Consider the following 18,435-nt stretch of genomic DNA (forward strand, 5'->3'; position numbering starts at 1 on the left):
GAGAGAGAGAGAGAGAGAGAGAGAGAGAGAGAGAGAGAGAGAATGAGAGAGAATCAGTCGATTTTTTTCTGTCGTGAATAATTGGTCCACGGGGAGGGGTGATGGTGTTAAGGGCTCCTCCATTAGGCAGAAAAACTTTCGGAGCGCCTTTCAGTTCTAATTGGCAACTACGATGTGTGGCACCCTCCACCAAAGACCCGATAACAGAAAAAAACACCCAAATCACCACTGTCTCCTTGGAGGCATCCTGTGGCACCCAAAAGGGTTGAAAACCTATTTCAGAGTGAATGGGAGACTGGGAGGGGAGAAAAGAGAGAGGGGAGCAATGTTGTTCTTTTGACAACCTGTTCAGTGTGGAGCTGTGAGGCTTGAGCGCATCTATGTGGAAGCCTCTGTGCTCCCTCCCCTCCCCTCGCACCATCCCTCTCTCTCCCTTCACAGACAGGGGCGGTCGTTCTCAGTCTGCGCACATATTCCACTTGGCCAGCATCACTTGAAGTCCACAGACACAGCGCTGATTGAACGAGCGGAGGCGAGCTCATTTTCAGAGCGCATGATTGTGTTAGAAGGGCTTCACTAGCCTGTCACCGGTCAGAGGCAGAGAGAGACACGCACAGTAAAGCCATTTCAAACACGCCTTTAAAAGTAAAAAATCCACAAAAGAGGAGACCGGGTTTAGGATTTTTTTTGCACATAGCCTTGCTTGAGTTTTTCCAAAGGGAAAGTGGTTTTATGTTTTTTTTTTTCATCTTTGGGAAGAGGGACTCTCTTGTGGATTCGAGCAGCGGTAAGATTCCTCTGCCCGCTTCTCTCCGTGCGTAAAATAAAAGTTTAACACACTAAGGAGATCATTTGAGAGGTCTGGGAGCTCAGAAAACTCTCCACTATACTCCCCGGGAATTGTAAACCTCACACCGGACGCCCACTGGAGGAGGATATATAACTTTTCAACACATTCTGTGGAGAGACACGGAGACGGGTTGGTCTATAGGAGAGCGGAGGAATCCTCTTCGCTGAACCGGGAGAAGTGAGCGCAGCGCTGGCAGACTGACCCAAAGGACGGCACATCGGAGACAAGGTAGACGCGCGGCAGGTATTACATGCCTGCACGGAGACTGTTTTACTTCTGTCAGGGTTATATGTTTTATCTATTGACTTTGCTTCATGTCTGTGGGATTTTTAAAGAACGAAATGTGTATTTATTAAAGCAGGCATAATGCTAGCCTATTTAATGTTTCTCTGTTCTCCATCAAAGCTGCTCTTTTCTCTAATTACCCTTAATATGCCTCACCAGTGAAATTCAAATTCTGGGTCTTCACACCCTCCTTTCTTTAATTTCCATAATCTATTTTTTTACGCAGACAATAATGAGACTTGTTTATACTGACATGTAGCCTAGTACTAGACCACATGTTGGTATAAGCAAGTCTCATTCAGCGGATCGGGACATTAATGCTGGGTATTGACTCCCATCCATCTATAGCCTACTGAAACTTTGATCACGGCGCGCTGTGTATTGCAACTTGTCAATGCAGCCGACTCAGGGCCAGACGTCGGAGGAAATCCTCATGTTCGGTCAGAAGAGTCACAGATAAATAACACCGACATGAGATTTAAAGACAGTGCTACAAATACCAGGATAAAAAAAAGGAGTAGACCTATGACCCTCTCGTTGCTGCAAAAAACATTGTATGCGTGATAAGCTTATATAGATCTGAAGCAAAAGCGATGTGGGTGTTTGGGGTCCAACGTGCATGACCCCACTTGTTGTAGCTTATAGGCTATCTATCCTTGATAATCACTGCAGTCTGATCCTAAGTTTTCTCCTGTCCTGACTACACCTGACCCCCATCCACCCCCGCCCCACCAGTGAGGATGGAGTTAAGTCACGTTGTCAGAATCCTATCAATCTCCAATTTTCTAACACACGCAGCCTTGCTTGTGAACTTGGTATAATCCACGATTTGTGATTGAATTGCCCGTCCTATAAATCGAATGAAACGATAGGCTGTGTGGCTAAATTGCTCTGTGATATTATTTTCATGGCTTAAGGGCTTGAAGGAGACATAGTTGAACATGAAAAAAATCAATTGAAAGTAGCTCTTCTTACTTTTTGATAACAATCAATCAGCTGTCGCCTCTTGTTTGTCACATACATCTGCAGGCCGTTCCCCTCTGTGCCTCTGTTTTAACCCCTCTCTCTCTCTCTCTCTCTCTCTCTCTCTCTCTCTCTCTCTCTCTCTCTCTCTCTCTCTCTCTCTCTCTCTCTCTCTCTCTCTCTCTCTCTCTCTCTCTCGCTCTCCCTCTCTCTGTCTCTCTCTCTCTCTCTCTCTCTCTCTCTCTCTCTCTCTCTCTCTCTTTCTTAGGTTATGACGGAAGTGAGCTGAACATGGAGCTTTTCTGGATTTTGTTATTTTCTAGTGTCTATCCTCTTGCCTGGGGCCAAGGAGTTTACGGTAATAATGCAATGTTTACAAATGTATTCCTATTAACACATCAATGTATACTTTATTAGTGCAGGCTGACTGAGCTCCATTGCAGCAGTGATGTTAATTTGTCCAATTATTAGCCCATAACCTTAATTAGGGGTTCTCTGCGCCACATATTGTCCGTGTTTCAACACGACGTGCTAATAGGAGGCAGTGTAATAAGTGGAGTTTAAACTACTGCGAGAATAGCTTCAGGCAGATCGACAGCAAATTAACTTGAAAGGGAGATATTGCTTCTTAGAAGTCTCAAGAAGCAGCTGGGAAAACATCCAGCAGTGTAGTGGAGGGGAACCCACCTACTGTAAATCCAATCCAATTCCATTTTTAGGCTGATATAAATCCTTATGGCAAAAATCTACATTAGGCCCACATGTTAGTGCTTTATGCCACAAAGTATGCTCAAACTTTAAATTATTGGTTATGCTTTATGGTTATTACTCAATGGAGGTAATAGTTGGGCCACTATTTAACTTCCTACTTTCCCCCATACCCACTGCACTCACACACGCACAGACAACAGGTTTCAACAGGAATAAGAGTGGCAGAGCTCTCTGCGACATGGCTCGCCTTTGTCAGGTTAAACAGGACAGTCACACTGTGCTTTCGGGGATAAAGTGGAGATTTATTCCCTCTTAAGACTTTCTCGCTGTACTACAGAGGCTTAGTTTCTTCAGTTACAGGCCAGATATGCATCCTCCCGTCCCTTCGGGCAAGGCAAACACACAAACTGATCCGTCAGCTTTGATGCTTTGATTTTGATGTTTGAAGACATGTGGCAGCCATTGAAAACAAGGTCTGTTTAGTCGCATGGAGTGCTGTTGTCACAAGCAATCCCACAGCATGCCGTCACACTGAGAAATGCTGACAATCTGTCATTTGCTGAAGCACGTAGGCCCATGTTGAAGTCCTTGCTAACTAATCAGGTTCATGCCACTCTAATACTTCATACTGCAGGCGACGTGTCAGTATTAGTGTCAATTAAAACCACTTACAGGCTTTCCTGAGATCTTTTCTCTGCATGTATTTTGTTTTTACCACCAATTGAAGCACATGCAGCTTTCTCAACAAACAATGAAGTGAGGTGTTTTCATTCATTTCAATGAATGAAATGTTCTTTTTCAAAATCGGTTGTGTTTTTGTGACCCACGGCCGCAGACAAAACAGTATCTACGTTCTGTGACAGTGCTGGATGGGATCTCGAGAAGTTTATTTTTTCCCCACTATCTGTTTTTTTTAAAAGGAAATGACAAACCATTCAATGAAAAATAATGTAGCATGAGTTTTAGTGACATTATCTGGGATCATTGTTTTACCTGCTTGTTGATAAAGCCAGGATTTAACATAGATCTGTTATGTTCCTTCCAAAAATATTTCCAGCATAAATATATTAGACATTTTGTAACATATCAGTTTCAAAATAAAAGGTATCCAGAACTTCTGAGTGACTTTCAGTTCCAGCAATCATTTTCTAGGAGTTTCTGTTTATTTTTTTCAATCAATTTTCTCCTCATGTCTGTGACTTTTCTGAGTTAGGCATCTCACATCTCCTGCCTGCCCTTGTGCATTCTTGTCCTCATTTTGTTTGGTTCATAATAACTGTAGGAAACAGTTTTGGATTCTCTACAGGGTGATACTGATTGCCATGAAGAATTTGTGCACCATGCCTCGTGGGCTCTGTCACAAATATGCAAAGCAGAAAGGTATGCAGTCAGTGCCAGTGGTGAAGCTGCAATCATTTCTTTTTATGATGGTCTTTCCCTCCAGTGTAATAGGTTATTTGTCTTATGTGCAACAGCAGTTTTTCAGTCTTTGCTGAGGGACGAAAAGTCTCAAAGATTTGTGGGAATCATACCGGCCAGCATTCACAGGCCCCAGCTTCCCATGTGGCTTGTGTGGTGGTGGTGCTCAGCTGTGCGTACCTGGGCAACAACTGTTTCATGTATCGATACATCATCGTCATTAAAAAGAGTCATTCAGACAGAACAAATCGTTTTGCAATTTGCACAATTGCGGAGAAGAACACGAGTAGGGAAGATTGGGAAGAGAGCCAACGAGTCTGGCTCGCTCGCTCGCTGTGTATGCAGATACGCATAAAATGGTTTCCCTCACTTTGGAATTGTTTAGCACTTGCTCCAGCAGACAGATGCGACTCGCTGTCCGTCGGGAGCCGAGCGGTGTAAGCATGCCTGATTGATGTCAGCGCTTTGGACGGCTGTGAGGTTCATTTACTGTAGCCTTCTCTGGGGTGTGTTTGGATGTGTGTGTTTTTGTGAGCTCATGCCTGTGAGTCTGTTGCGTGCAGGTGTTCATGCTCGTGAGTGTGAATGTGAGTTTACGTGCCAAATGCATGCACGGATGTGATCTATATGTGTGTAAGCCCACAAACCTGTGAGTCTGTGTGTGAGAGTGTGCATGTGTAAGTGGGACGTGTTGGCGCGGCAGACACACCTTTCTTGCCACTGCAACAGTTTGCTGGCTCAGCAGGGACTTGTGGATCAGTCACTGTTTCTCTTGCAGCAGTGTAGTATTGATTGTACTTCTGTGAATTTTGATAGGCTGTCAAAAAGCGTGTAACACTTGTCCGTCAAATAGGAATTACATAGACAAGTGCACCAAGGAAACGCAATGCTTTATTTCAAAGGAAAAAGTTTCTTTCACGTTAAGCCTTGTTACAGTATGCACATTTATGAAGATCATTTTAAAGTAGGCAGTTTTTAGTCCTCTACTCTTTCCTACAGTTTGTTTGGGATAAGCTTTTTATATGCCATCTCCATACACTGATTGCAAATATCCCTGCATACATTTACAGCAATTTTCAAGTTTATTTAATCTGCATATCCTGTAATCCCAGGCATTACAAGCATGATGGCATTCACATGCACCAACTTTCAACATACTTATGGATTAGAGGAGGTTCAGAAAATGTCAACACAGTCTGGCAGAATGTGTCTCCTCATCTGAAGTGTGAACAGTTATGACAAATTGTACCAGAAAAGTGTCTCTCCATCTTTGTGGTGCTGCATCACATCACACTCTGTGAGGCAACAGAGTTCACAGGGACACCAAATTATTGATTGCTCGACAAAGTCACACAAAAGCATTAGATGGTGCTGTAGATGAAATCCAAACTGCATTAGCCTGCAATACGATGCTTCATCATGTGCTTGTTAACAGAACATTTAATGAACTTAAATCAATGATTTAGCTTAACAGTGTTTTTTTTTTAAAAGAATTGAGCAAGGCCCTTGCAGCAGTGGGAGAGTTGGGGCCTTGCCACTGGCCATGGAACAAAGCACTACAAGAGATGCAGAAAGTGAAAAAGTTGAATATGTCTACATTACACACAAATTTAACATCACTTTGAAGATGTTGCCCAAGGAAGAATGAAGGGCTTGGAAGACATTGCTAGTTTTTTATTTGCTGTGTGTGTGTGTGTGTGTGTGTGTGTGTGTGTGTGTGTGTGTGTGTGTGTGTGTTGACGAGCACCTAACATTTGAGCATTGTCTTAATGTGGCTTTACTCGTTGCAGTACATTAGCTTGCCATGGCACATGGGTTGAAAGCCGGTGACCTAGAAATAGATCATTCCAGGTTTAACTGGCCTGGCCACTGGCTCCTGTGTGACATTAACTCTTCCTCTACCATCATCAGCACTTTTTGTTTGTGTCTCTTTCATGTCTCTTGCTGCTGTGTTTATTTTGGATGCTGAATATTGCCCTTTTCTAATAAGCATCCATAATTTATTGGCGGTTCTGAGGCAGTGGAGGAGGGGAGCAGAGACAGTGATAGAAAGAAGACTGCAGCTAGAGATGGAGATACTCCTTTACCCCCCACAGTCTGACACCTACTATCCTCCTCCTACTCTTTACCTCTTTATTAGCTTTATTTCTGATCACTGTACACGCACGTACGTACGCACGCACGCACGCACGCACGCACGCACGCACGCACGCACGCACACACACACACACACACACACACAGAGGACATGATCAGTAATTTCAGCGATTGACAGATGACCTTTCCCTCTGTATTAGGTTTGATTAAGGGACCGTTCCTTATTTATTAAAAGGAGTTTTGGGACCTTTAGGCTAAAAAGACTTGACCCTCCCCTCGCCAGTAATACATTTTCTCTGACCCTCCAAAATGATTTGAAAAAGAGGTATGACCCTCCCCTAACGTGCTATTTTGCGCTTAGCAAAGCTGTACAGATTCCATTAGATTTTTTTTACAGCCATGACATATACGCGTTAACCTCTGCTTTCTCATCTTACGCATCACACTCCTCTATTATGGTGTGGTGGCCATTTCAGTAGATTTTCTCACATTAACTAGGTCCTTTGTGTAGCAGTGTAGACTTTGCTGCCCTGATACTGAAAAGGTCATAGCTTGAGAACATAAACAATGCAGTATGAAGCCTCCTTGTTTTGATGCTTACGCAGCTGGTTTTTTGCCACTTGTTTTGGCCTTGATCCTCTCCTCTCCTCTCCTCTCCTCTCCCTAGTTTCCTATTTATCTGTATGGGTGACTGGATATTAAAGCCTCACACCATTCTATTAACCGACAGGTCAGCAGCAGAGCCATAGGCCTCTGGCCAAAGTGATATGTTGACTGTGGTTTACACTAGCCTCGCTACCTGGGGCTAAAGGATAAGAGCGCTAAGACGTCTTGGGAGGTCTGATATATCTCCCACCAGTTACACTCTAAGCTCAAGGTGGGCACAAAGCAGGTAGAGGTGGGCAGCCTGGCACACAGGGGCCCTGATGTGTGATAGTAATATATCTCCTTAGAAAGCATGGCCTGGCAAGTCTTGGTGTAATATATGTGTCAACACTGAAGTGTAAGCTGTCTGCTTGCCTCTTACGTTTGTCGTAAGTGGCTCTTTCCACCAGACATGATGCATAAGACATGACGCATAAGATGTCTTTTTGTAAAGAACAGTCTCCTCCTTATGACGTCATAAGGAGTAAGGTTACCTCCCCTTTCTCTGCTCCTCAATAGCATTTAAAGCTACAGACACAGAAATGGCAAGACCTAAGGAAAGCTCATTGTGGGACTGGCTCGTAGTGGCTGTAATTCTGCACCAAGGCTGAATTTTGGGAAAGAGACTTCAAATACAGTATTAGGGGACCACTAAGGCCTATATAAAAGCATCCAAAAAGCAGCATGTCATAGGACCTGTAAATGAGAAGGTACCATGTCTGTACAGTGAATATGTAGCTTAAGGCAGGGGCCGCTTAGCTTAGCATAAAGACAGGAAACATTGGAATTTCGATCTTCTCATTGAACTAAACGGCAAGAAAGCAATACATATAATTCCCAACATGTATATTTTCCTAAAGTTTTGCACTAAAATCCACTGGATGACATGGTTAATTGTGACATGCATCATATTTTGTCTGTACAAAGCTGTGAAACAACTTGAATCCCTATCCTCTGTTTTGAGTGTGTATGAATAAATACAGATTGACAGACTGATTGAAATGTATCATCTATATTCCCTGATGATATTTCCGTTATTTTCCAAGTTAGGAGTAGAAATCAAAGGTACAAGTTTGACGAGGAGGAGTGAAATGTTGAGAATCACTGCAGGCTCCAGCAGCATGTGTCTGTACTGAAGTAGAGTAGGAAGTATAATTATTATAATTCTTTGTTCACAGATCATCACATAACCCCCCTTTCTATCTGTTCATTTTTATTTCCTTTTTTTCCCCTGTGTTTGTATTCCACTCTCTCGGATGATGATGTTCTTGTTCATGCAGATCACATCAACGCACAATCACACACATGAGAGCCCACGCACAGTTTTCACATGCACATACAGACACGCATGTGCACAAACATCTCTCACTGCATTTACCTTTCTCTGAACTCATAGATCATTACCTCACTTTCACCCACTCTCATCCCTCTGTATCATGATGTTAGTCAGTGTCACACACACACACACACACACACACACACACACACACACACACACACACACACATACACAGACCACAAACATACCACACACTACATTGGAGGAAAGTGGTCCAGAGCGTAACAGGACGACACACACACACACACACACACACACACACACACACACACACACACACACACACACACACACACACACACACACACACAAACACACAGACCACACACTACTTTGGATGAAAGTGGTCCAGAGCATAACAGGATGACGTGGGTGCCCTGTGAGTAGGAAAAAACGCAGTGAGACTTCACTTTCCTCCTCTGTACTCCTGTCACTCTGTCTGACATTATCAAGCACTTCTTACTGGCTCAGCTTCATAAAGGAACATAGACCTATGTGTGTCTGTGCTGGTGTCATGTACATGATTTATGAATGCATTTTAATATAATATAGTATGCAGCATTTTAATATGTTAATATACTGTAGTCGAGGCTAAGCTGTTGGAGTGTAGGTGTGTTTTTTTGTGTTTGCACAGGGCCTGATCTCAGATGTCTTGAGAGTGAAGGAATAAGGTGCATAGTCGGTGGGTGCGTTTGCATGCATGTACATGAGAGGGAGGGAACATTTGGCGTGTAACTTATTCATAAAGGCGACAGGACGGTTGTGAACAGCGGAAAGAACATGGCTTACATCAGAGACCGTCTGCCTCCTGCACATTTCGTCACACTGTCACTCTCTTTCTTCTTCACTGCCTTCTCTAACATTCTCCTGTTCTTTGTCTTCAGCACTTATTTCTTTCTTTGGCGTCATTCTTCATTCTATGCATCTATGTTTTTAACATATTTTCAAAGCCGATACGTGTAGGATTTTTTTTTCTTTGACCGGAGCATCTTTCAAATTATTCTGATGCAGATTTTGTTTTTGGAAATGTGAAAATAAGTGCAGTTGTATGTGCTGCTTTCAGTATTGCACTGGGTGGTTTCACAGGTTTCACAGATAGTGGCAATAAATATCCCTTCCACAGACAAGACAAAAATACCCTGCTTGGAATAATAACTAGTGTCTGATGTGTTTTTTTGGCAAAAAACGTTAAATTACCATTTACCAAATTATTAGAATTACACCCACTCCTACCTTATTGAAACAAATCCACAATCCATCCTCAGTGTATGTGCACTGGAGGCTTCACGTTTCCACAGCACACTCTTATAAGTTGCAAATTGGACCATGGTTGCTTCCAAACTATTTAGTTGTATAATATCATGCTCACGCGTTTAAAGAAACACCAAAGCACTTTTCCTCTTCGGTCCCCCTACAGGTTGGAAGCGGAATTGTCCATTACCGTTCTCATTCTAACTACAGATCCGCTACCTGATCTGGCAAACTTGCATAGTGCGGTTTTAGCCGATAGAGGGCCGCAAAGCGAATGCAGAAGTGCCGTTCACCCTGTTACGAGTTGATGAACCACTGAAATGATTTTGGAAACATTATTTTAAGGTACAAAAGAATCTTTGATGTTGCTTTAAAGAGATTAAAGGTGAGCACAGAGAAATGTTCCCCCTAAAACACCCTTCTAGTATCAAACTCTGCACCTGCATCATTCAGCACAGTTTATATGAGACATCCAAGTAAAGTAACCACTGGCAAAACATTATTGAGTGAAGGTGGACTTTAAGTTTGTCTGTTTTTTTTCATCAATTTAGTAAACATATGATCTAAATTGTGTCTAAAACAAACACTATTTCCATGAATGCTGGTTACATCAGGGTTAATGTGATTATATTTGATTATCTTTCATATTTTTTGTAAATCTGTTGGCATTGGCACATTGTGCCGGTCTTAAGAGTAGGTGTAAATCTCCTAAGGGAGCTTTAAAAGATTTGCAATATTGTTGACTCACACTGAGCAAATGGTGTTTTTTCACCATGTTCAGAGAGCTATGCATACAGGCAGCCGTTCTCGCTGCCTGTCGCACCTTCAGCACAGGCCTATATTGATCTGTCACTTCATAGAAAACATGCACACAGCTACTGACTGCCTGGGAAAACCTTATCATACAGATATGCTCTGACTTAAAGAGTGCCAGGAAGCACACACTCTTCTAAAACCATACTTTTTCAGGCTGCTCCTCCCACATAATTCTGCCTATCCCTGTGGTGTGCACTGAAAACCCCCGAACAACAACAAAACAACCACAACTGCTGGAGTTGGTCGTGTCCAACTAAACTTTCTGACAGCAGGCAGGGATCAACACTGGAAATCTATCTTCTGCTCTTACACACGTCTGGCCTCAATAATTCAGCAATGCGTGCTGCTTGGAGTTCTCGCCCTCTCTCTTTCTCTCTCTCTCTCTCTCTCTCTCTCTCGCTCTCTCTCTAGTTCTCGTTCTCACTCTTGTTGTCTTCAATAGTAATGCTGTATGAAGAGGAATCCGCTGACACTGATCTCGATTATGAAAAGGTTTATTACATCAGAGATTTCAGCATCAATTATACAAACTTCTGCAGGAGCTCGGAGAGGCAATCAACCCAATCTTCAAAAATTGTCGCTCTGCCTTTTCTTTGTGTGAACACAGTATATATCCTGTGCATTATATTAACATAAGACGTGATATATGTAAGTATATGATTGGAGTAGGCTGACCAATTGATGCCTTTTATCTGGCATAACTCCAAAAAAGGACTCTTCTGTCTTGGGGGGCCCTCTGCTCATGTTAACAGTTTCCAGATGTTTTCAATAAAAGTGGGGTAAAGTTCATGCATCTCCTTATACCAAATCTTAAGTCAAAGTTTATAGAAAGTTATAGAATGTTACATATTTCCCCCCTACAAGACTTAATAAAGTCTTGAAAAACAAAAAGAGTAGGATTACAACAGAATAACACTTCTCATTACTTCAGGTTCCTTATAATATAACTTTTGGAGTGTAAACAGATTTATAGAGTGTAACAAAATTTTAATTTATGGAGTGCGAGAGCGAAAAACCTATCTGGCAGCTTTCTTTCCAAATAACCATCAATCAATCAAGATAGGAAAACTCTCTCACGGCCCCTCTGCCCTAGGCGACCACCTCAGTACTCCAGATCAATTAGAAAATAAATCTTTATCAATTTATGTAAAGATATGGTTTAAGCAAATACATGTGAAAACCTCAGAAAATGAAATAAAAATCAAAACAATGTCCAAATTCAGGCAGGTCAACCCTTAGGACCGTCCAATGGACCTGTCCCTGCCTAGATCCCATATCCCTAAGCGTCAAAAAAAAAGAAAAACATCTGAGGTCTCCATATATTCACTCCATGACAGAAAACATCATTCTTCAAACAATTAATGCAAAAAGTATATGATACAAAGTATATAGTACTCATACAAACATGTATATATAGCAGACAAACACAGGAATGTAGTCCACTACACTGCAGTTTCTCAGCAGCGTTGATTATCAATGCAGTATTGGTGTGATGAAATCTGAACGTTTCCACAATGTCCTAGTTGAGAGTTCTCAGTCCATTCATATTGTCCATATTTGTATCAGTATCCCCTCTGCACATTCTCCCATATGCTCTGGAAGAAAAGAAAAACAACCAGTATCGTTTGCAGGACAACACATGAATATTAAAACATTACACATCAAATTACACACAAAAAATTAATAATTATACGAATATAAATATGAATCACATTCCATTTCCCCCCTATGATCAAAAAGAACACGAAACACCCCAACATCACACCAACAAATTAAATCAAACAAATCGACCAAATCATAAACATCCCTTTTTCTTTTAACACGTATGGATGGAGAGGACCAAATTTATTTCAAGAGCCAATCATTTTGTAGCATATAATTACTCGCTTTCTAAAAGGACCACACAAAAGTCTCCCTTTACTGTTTGCTTACCAGATAGTGGGTGTAATAAATCTCCTTATGTTCAACACCCCCTCCTTCAACCTCATCTATTTGACATTCCTGTATAAACTAGACAGAGGCTGAAAAGTAACATGACACACAACAACATACTAGCATAAAGCAATGCAGCCACTTTGCCACATTATAAAATTATAACCATGCCGGTGTTAGTCAATACTGAATTCTCAATTGCCCAATGCAAGCATTCATTGAAATTTAGACTGACTGACTTTAACTAACATCTCAACACATCAGTGTAAACATCTTGATCTGTGAAAATTATCCTAAACTCTTCACATTTAACATCTTTTACGTTGTCATTCTGAACACAAGACAAACCAAGTCTACTTGCGTGTGCAGAACAATCGTTCCTCTCCATTAAATTGTTTCTGTAATTAATAAGCCAAAATTGTAATCTCTATCAAAATTCAATGAATTACACCGCTTCACTCTGGAGTCTTTGTAAGTTATAGAACCCTACAGGCTTCAGTAACACCACTGCAACTTATGCAGAATAGTGAAATTCAAATCAGATTTCTAAACTTTATATAAATGACAAAAGATGCTGATCCATCATTGGGCTGTAATAACTGATTTCCATTTGCGAATCCGTACTTAGAGAGAATGACATAAACAGATTACTAGTACACTATAAACAACAAATTAACCAATGCAAATAACTTTTAATTTGACTAAAATATATCTGTGATTGGGAGTTGTCTCATCTTTTCTCACATTATCACTGCTACTGTTTTCATGCATTCCATATGGTCCTAATGACACTTGTGATACACCTTGCCCTGCTTTTTTTTTTTGTTAAAGATAAAAGGTGCATTTACAAACTACATCCAAGAACAGTTTACTAATGTTAATGTCAGGCTATTTTACTTAAAGTCACACAATTGTTCTAAGCTTATTTTTAACAAAATTCCGAGAAGAGCACTCTCAATCTGCTGTTTGTAACAACTTTACATCCAATCCAATTCAAATTCGTACATAAAATCACTTCCCAATAAATTATCCGGGCAGCACTCAAATAATAGAAGCATGTTCAAAAGTTGCCTATGTCATTGGAGCACAAAAATAAAACAGTGAAATGTTTGTTTAACATTTCCTGACACACCAACTAAAGTAACATATTTGTCACTAGTCTTGTTAGAAGCTGTCACAGGAAAGTCATTACACATTTAACAGAATGTATATCACCAGGTACTGACAAAATGTAAGGTTTTCATACCAAGTTGCTTAATTTAGAGACATGTCTTAACCCTTCATATAGGTGTGTTCACATAGGAGTAACTCTATTTTAAAAGTAGAAATAATTACTTCTTTAGAGTCTGTGTATTTTCAAAATGTGTGTTTGTCGGTGCATTACCTCGTTTTTATGTGTCGATGTGTCGATGCGTTGATGCGTCAGAGCAAATCCGGTCTCTCTCTCCCCCCTCCTTCTCTGGTCAGTCTGCTGATGTCAACGCTCATCTGTGGAGATCTGTACCAACTTGTGACTATCATTGTCCTTGATCTCTTTCCGGCCCTGATGACACCCCCCTTTCAGATCTTCTGGGCACCTCTAGAATCCTAGTTCCAGGCTCCTATAAGGGTTCACCGGTCCTCCAAATGACCTCGACTGGCCCCTGTATCCTCCTCTGTAATTTCCTCTAGAATTCCCTCCTGGCCTATTACAACTACGGGCAAAGTGTCCATCCAGTCCACAATTATAACACGCTTGTGGAGATTGCATAAAGTATGGATCAAATCTTCCTCTTCTTCTCCAATTCTGTATCTGTCCAAAAACTGGCTGTGGATATAAAACAACTGGAATCACTAATGGTGATTGGGACAATTGAGGTTGGACCTGATTTGGCTGCAGTTGTGGTGGTGATTGTTGATTTGGTGAACACTGATTGACAGTTTTTTCCATGCTTCCAAGTCCAACCACTTCTGCTAGCTTACTCCTTACTGGTAGGGGCAGCCCCTTCTGCAGTTTGGTTCGCAAAATTGACTGCTCCAGTTGGCTCAGATCTGGATCATTTCCTGTAATATTTCTCCACACCTGGTGAGCTCTTGACACATAAGCTCTCGGATTTTCTTCCTGTCCCAGTGGTTCAATCAGAATGTTGTCTGGATGCACATTTGTTGGATATGCATCTCTCAGCGCTCTCCACAGTCGTCCTCTACTTGCGGCCAACAACTCAGGATCATATACAGAAGTCCCTACATATCGATTAAGTCCAGCTCTCTGGAAAACTTCTCCCATAGCTGGAACCCCAACAAGATTAGCCAAAAGGCTCTTAATATATCCTATGGCATACTGTGTCCCTGTCGACATTTCTTCCAACTTTGCAATCCAAGGATGTGCCCCCTCTTGAAGAATAGGCAACTTATCAAGAATATCTGACCTATCGGTATTCTGCAAAGGCTTATACTCCAAATTCTGTCCTTGGATTATCACTGGTAGCATCTTCTGACTTGTCTTCCCTTTTCTTGAACGCAATGCATACTTCTTCTCCACTTCCTGGGATCCTTTTTTCAGCAATTTGTCCCTCTGTATCTTCAGCTTCTCCAAGTATGACACGCATGGCTCCATGTCTCTTTCAATCTCTTCTATGCTAATCGCTGCAGGATGAAATCCTGTAGCTCCTCTACTCTCCAAATCTTCATCGCTGTCTCCATTTTCACTTTCATCAGAGGTCTGATCTCTTGTCTCTTTTCGTTTCCTCCATTTTTCATCACCTCTTTTTTCCGCCCTAGCCAACATTCGTCTGATCACAGGGTCATATCCACCCATGATCTCTTCTGAATCACTCTGATCATCATCATCATCATCTTCAAATTCCATCCTCCTGAACCTCTGTCTGCTCTTAGTTTCCAGGCGTTTTATTTTCTTCTTACTTTTGGAGCTTGGATTCATCTTTATGGTCGTTTCAGCTTGTCCTCTCTCAATTATTAGTTCATCTGTGAATGTTTCACCAAAGTACTTTGTAGGCATGTGTGACGTTACTTCTTTAATGTCAGTCTCTGGTCATGCCCTGAAAACCATCTGGGTGACCACTTAATCATGGGCAGTTGCAAATCTGTCGCCCCTCCTTCTCTGCTGCTCCAGCTCCAGATGCGTTTCTGGTGTAAGTGTGTCGGGGATGGGGCCAAAGTTGCCCACAGAATGGAATGCTGAATCAGCTTGTAGGGGAGTGAGACAGGTCCGCTCTGACATCCATCGAGGCACACTGAATAAACACAAAACACAACACCTCCGAGAAGCATTACTTGTACTTTAACCATACAAAAATATTACCTAAGAAAAGTATCATAAAATATGCACTTCAAATACTAAAAGTAACAACACAGAAAAGTCCCCACATTTTTAAATGGGAAATGATCACAGTAGTTCTATCAATCAACTAAGTCTTTAAGCAGCTAATCATTTCAACCAAACTTGTAGGCCTATATATTTGTTGGGCAGTTTAACAACAATAAAACATTATATTTCATAAACATATGTTTGTTCTACACAAATCCTAATTCATTTTTTATTTTTTTTATATGTCAGATCACAGTAATATCTAAAAGCAATTCATCTTGGAAATTACCATTAGTCATTCCTGAAAATTACATAATTTGTCTCTTTTTCCTACGTTTTGGTGCTTGTGGTATAGCAGTTCTATTCTATATACTATTCTATGTATACTATTCTCATCTAAACGTTTACCCTCCTGTAGATTGGAGCCCAAGTGCTACAGTTGTCTCTGTAACAACAATATTAATATGAACTCCATTATCCTAATTCAGAAGTACATTTATCTCTTTCTTTGTCTTTCTGTCACTTAACACTCTCTTTCTGTCTTTAACCAACTAACCAAGTACATTCTTGTACACTTAACTTTCCCTTAAAGTCATACCTTTTTTCTTCCCATTGTCTCATAAAACTTTCTTTTCCGTTTCTACAGCATACACTTACCATCTTCTCTCAACTTCCCTGACTATCTTTTGTAACAATTGTTACCCATTCAATATACAAAGTATATGAATTTAACTCCGTCTGTTTTATTAGATTGAATTAACTTGCTGTTCATTCGTTCTGTTTCCCACCTTCACAAATATCACTCATTTCCTTGACACAATGACGTGACCACATGTGACAGTGGAGAACCTTAGCAAAGTCAAAAACCTTATAAAATGATCAAATGTTAAATTATTTTATTCAAAGTAAAATCATTTTAGATGCCTCGCCACTCAAAACAGGTGATCCAACATTTTAAAATGGCAAAGGTGACAATCCTGAAGCCCATCAATCAGTCCTCTCATCTCTTACTTTCAATAGAGGTGAGAGGCCGGATCAAGCACTGGTGTGGGTTCCAGTAAATCACCTATGGCAGCTGTTAATCTCTTTTTCTTAATTACATCTTTTATATTTAGTCCACATTTCTAGTTATCCTTTTTATGTATATTGTACCTATTTTAATCGTTCTCTTTTCTTTTTTCTATTTCATTCCTTTTTATCTTTTTCTTTTACTTTAATGGTTTCGGCAACTACACCAATTCCTCCTCTCTCCCAACTGCCTCTTTAGTACTCACGTACAGATATACATGAAAGAATAAAGATTCAGTGTCTTGTTGAACACACTTGCTTCATACAAACTTATTCAACCTTGCATATTGATTAATTATTTATATCATCAACTAAAATTAACCATATATTTTTGAAAATACAGTTGTTAACTATTTGAGTAATCACAATATATTTTCCTATCTTTTTAAACATACCTGTATTTACTTTCAAGTTTAAGAAATAATCAATCAACTTAACTCGAAAACACTTTTAATCACTATAATAACATTTTTCTTTTTTATCTGTCAACATAACTCTTATTTATAAATTTAATGGATCTTAATTCACAGTCAAGCAACAGTCACCGAAAATATTTTACTGGGCTGCACTCAAAAACTCCCCCTTCCTTTTTTCGCCGCTCTGCCTCTGCACCCAAGTGCAGGCAAGGAGTGGCCTAGACTGTCTGTGAAAACTTGCATTCCTAGAATTTTAGACATGCGCAGTCCATTCGCCAGTGTGATCTCAGAGTGAGATGAGCTCCCAAGCACACAACCAACCAAGAAGGATAACTAAAGAATAACTCAAGCCCACTTCAACATAGAATTACTTAATCTTACCGGTTTCAAAGCGGAAGACATTGCAAATAGCGATACACTATCACAAAGCAGTTTAAGCGATCGCAAAGAAATCATAGAGAACTTAATGATCCTCAGCAGACAGACCAGCTGCCTCTCCATTTTTTCCCAACAGACCACATTTATAAAACAACAGTGACACGGAACAAAATGAACAAACCAACACAAAACATAAAACACAGATTCTAATTTGAAGCTTCTTAATTTTACTATAGCCTAATCTATTTTCATGTCCTCCAAAGGGGGCTCATAAGTTTTTAAGCAATTTTTTTTTAAAAACGTTCTCCTCCGAAGAAGACTCATAGATTGTTAAACAAAGTCCTCCTAGAGGCTCATTTCATTTGATGTTTTTTACCTGATTAAACAAAGTCCTTCCTAAAAGGCTCATACGTTTTAACAATTTGAAAACGTTCTCGTCAAATGAGACTCATAGTTTTAGCCATAATGAACAGAATATCTTTCCTTATAGATAACTAGAACTCCTGTTTTCAACCAAAACATATATATATATATATATATATATATTATCTAATATAGGATATCCTCATGACATAAATCACGCATGTACAGCCTATCACACACATCAAAAACACCGCTGTTCACACACACTCTCTCATACACACAAAAAGTCGACATCATTCATTCTACAATTCATAAAAAGAGCATGCTTTCCGCCGTATTCTTTGTTCCTTATTCCTTTTTCCTTTATCTTTCCTACATTTTTGCTACCTTTGAGATGTAGATTTCAATGAGAGGCCACTGACATGATTCGTCAATCATGTGAGTGCATACACTGAATATTATCCTACAAACTCCCCGCGTCTTGGAAACTACAAACTCCAAGAGCACACCCCGAAATCGCACCTAGTGAATTTCCCAGGATTTATGGCCCATCTAAGGTGGCCTCATGTCTTCCTTGAGGGCTTTATTCCTCATT

At 40.5% G+C, this 18,435-nt stretch overlaps 1 protein-coding gene across 2 annotated transcripts in view; it reads left to right on the forward strand.

Moving 5' to 3' along the window:
• The first annotated feature begins 497 nt into the window (after nucleotides 1–497).
• mdga1 (MAM domain containing glycosylphosphatidylinositol anchor 1) overlaps nucleotides 498–18,435 on the forward strand; it is a 208,844-nt gene continuing 190,906 nt past the window's right edge. For both annotated transcript variants that reach the window (XM_078251814.1, XM_078251823.1), the window contains exons 1-2: nucleotides 498–1,078; nucleotides 2,367–2,456. In XM_078251814.1, coding sequence (XP_078107940.1) covers nucleotides 2,390–2,456 — 67 coding nt within the window. In that variant the 5' untranslated portion in view covers nucleotides 498–1,078; nucleotides 2,367–2,389. The remainder of the gene's footprint in view (nucleotides 1,079–2,366; nucleotides 2,457–18,435) is intronic.

Source organism: Sander vitreus, chromosome 1 (genome assembly GCF_031162955.1).
Source record: "Sander vitreus isolate 19-12246 chromosome 1, sanVit1, whole genome shotgun sequence".
Lineage (NCBI taxonomy): Eukaryota > Metazoa > Chordata > Actinopteri > Perciformes > Percidae > Sander > Sander vitreus.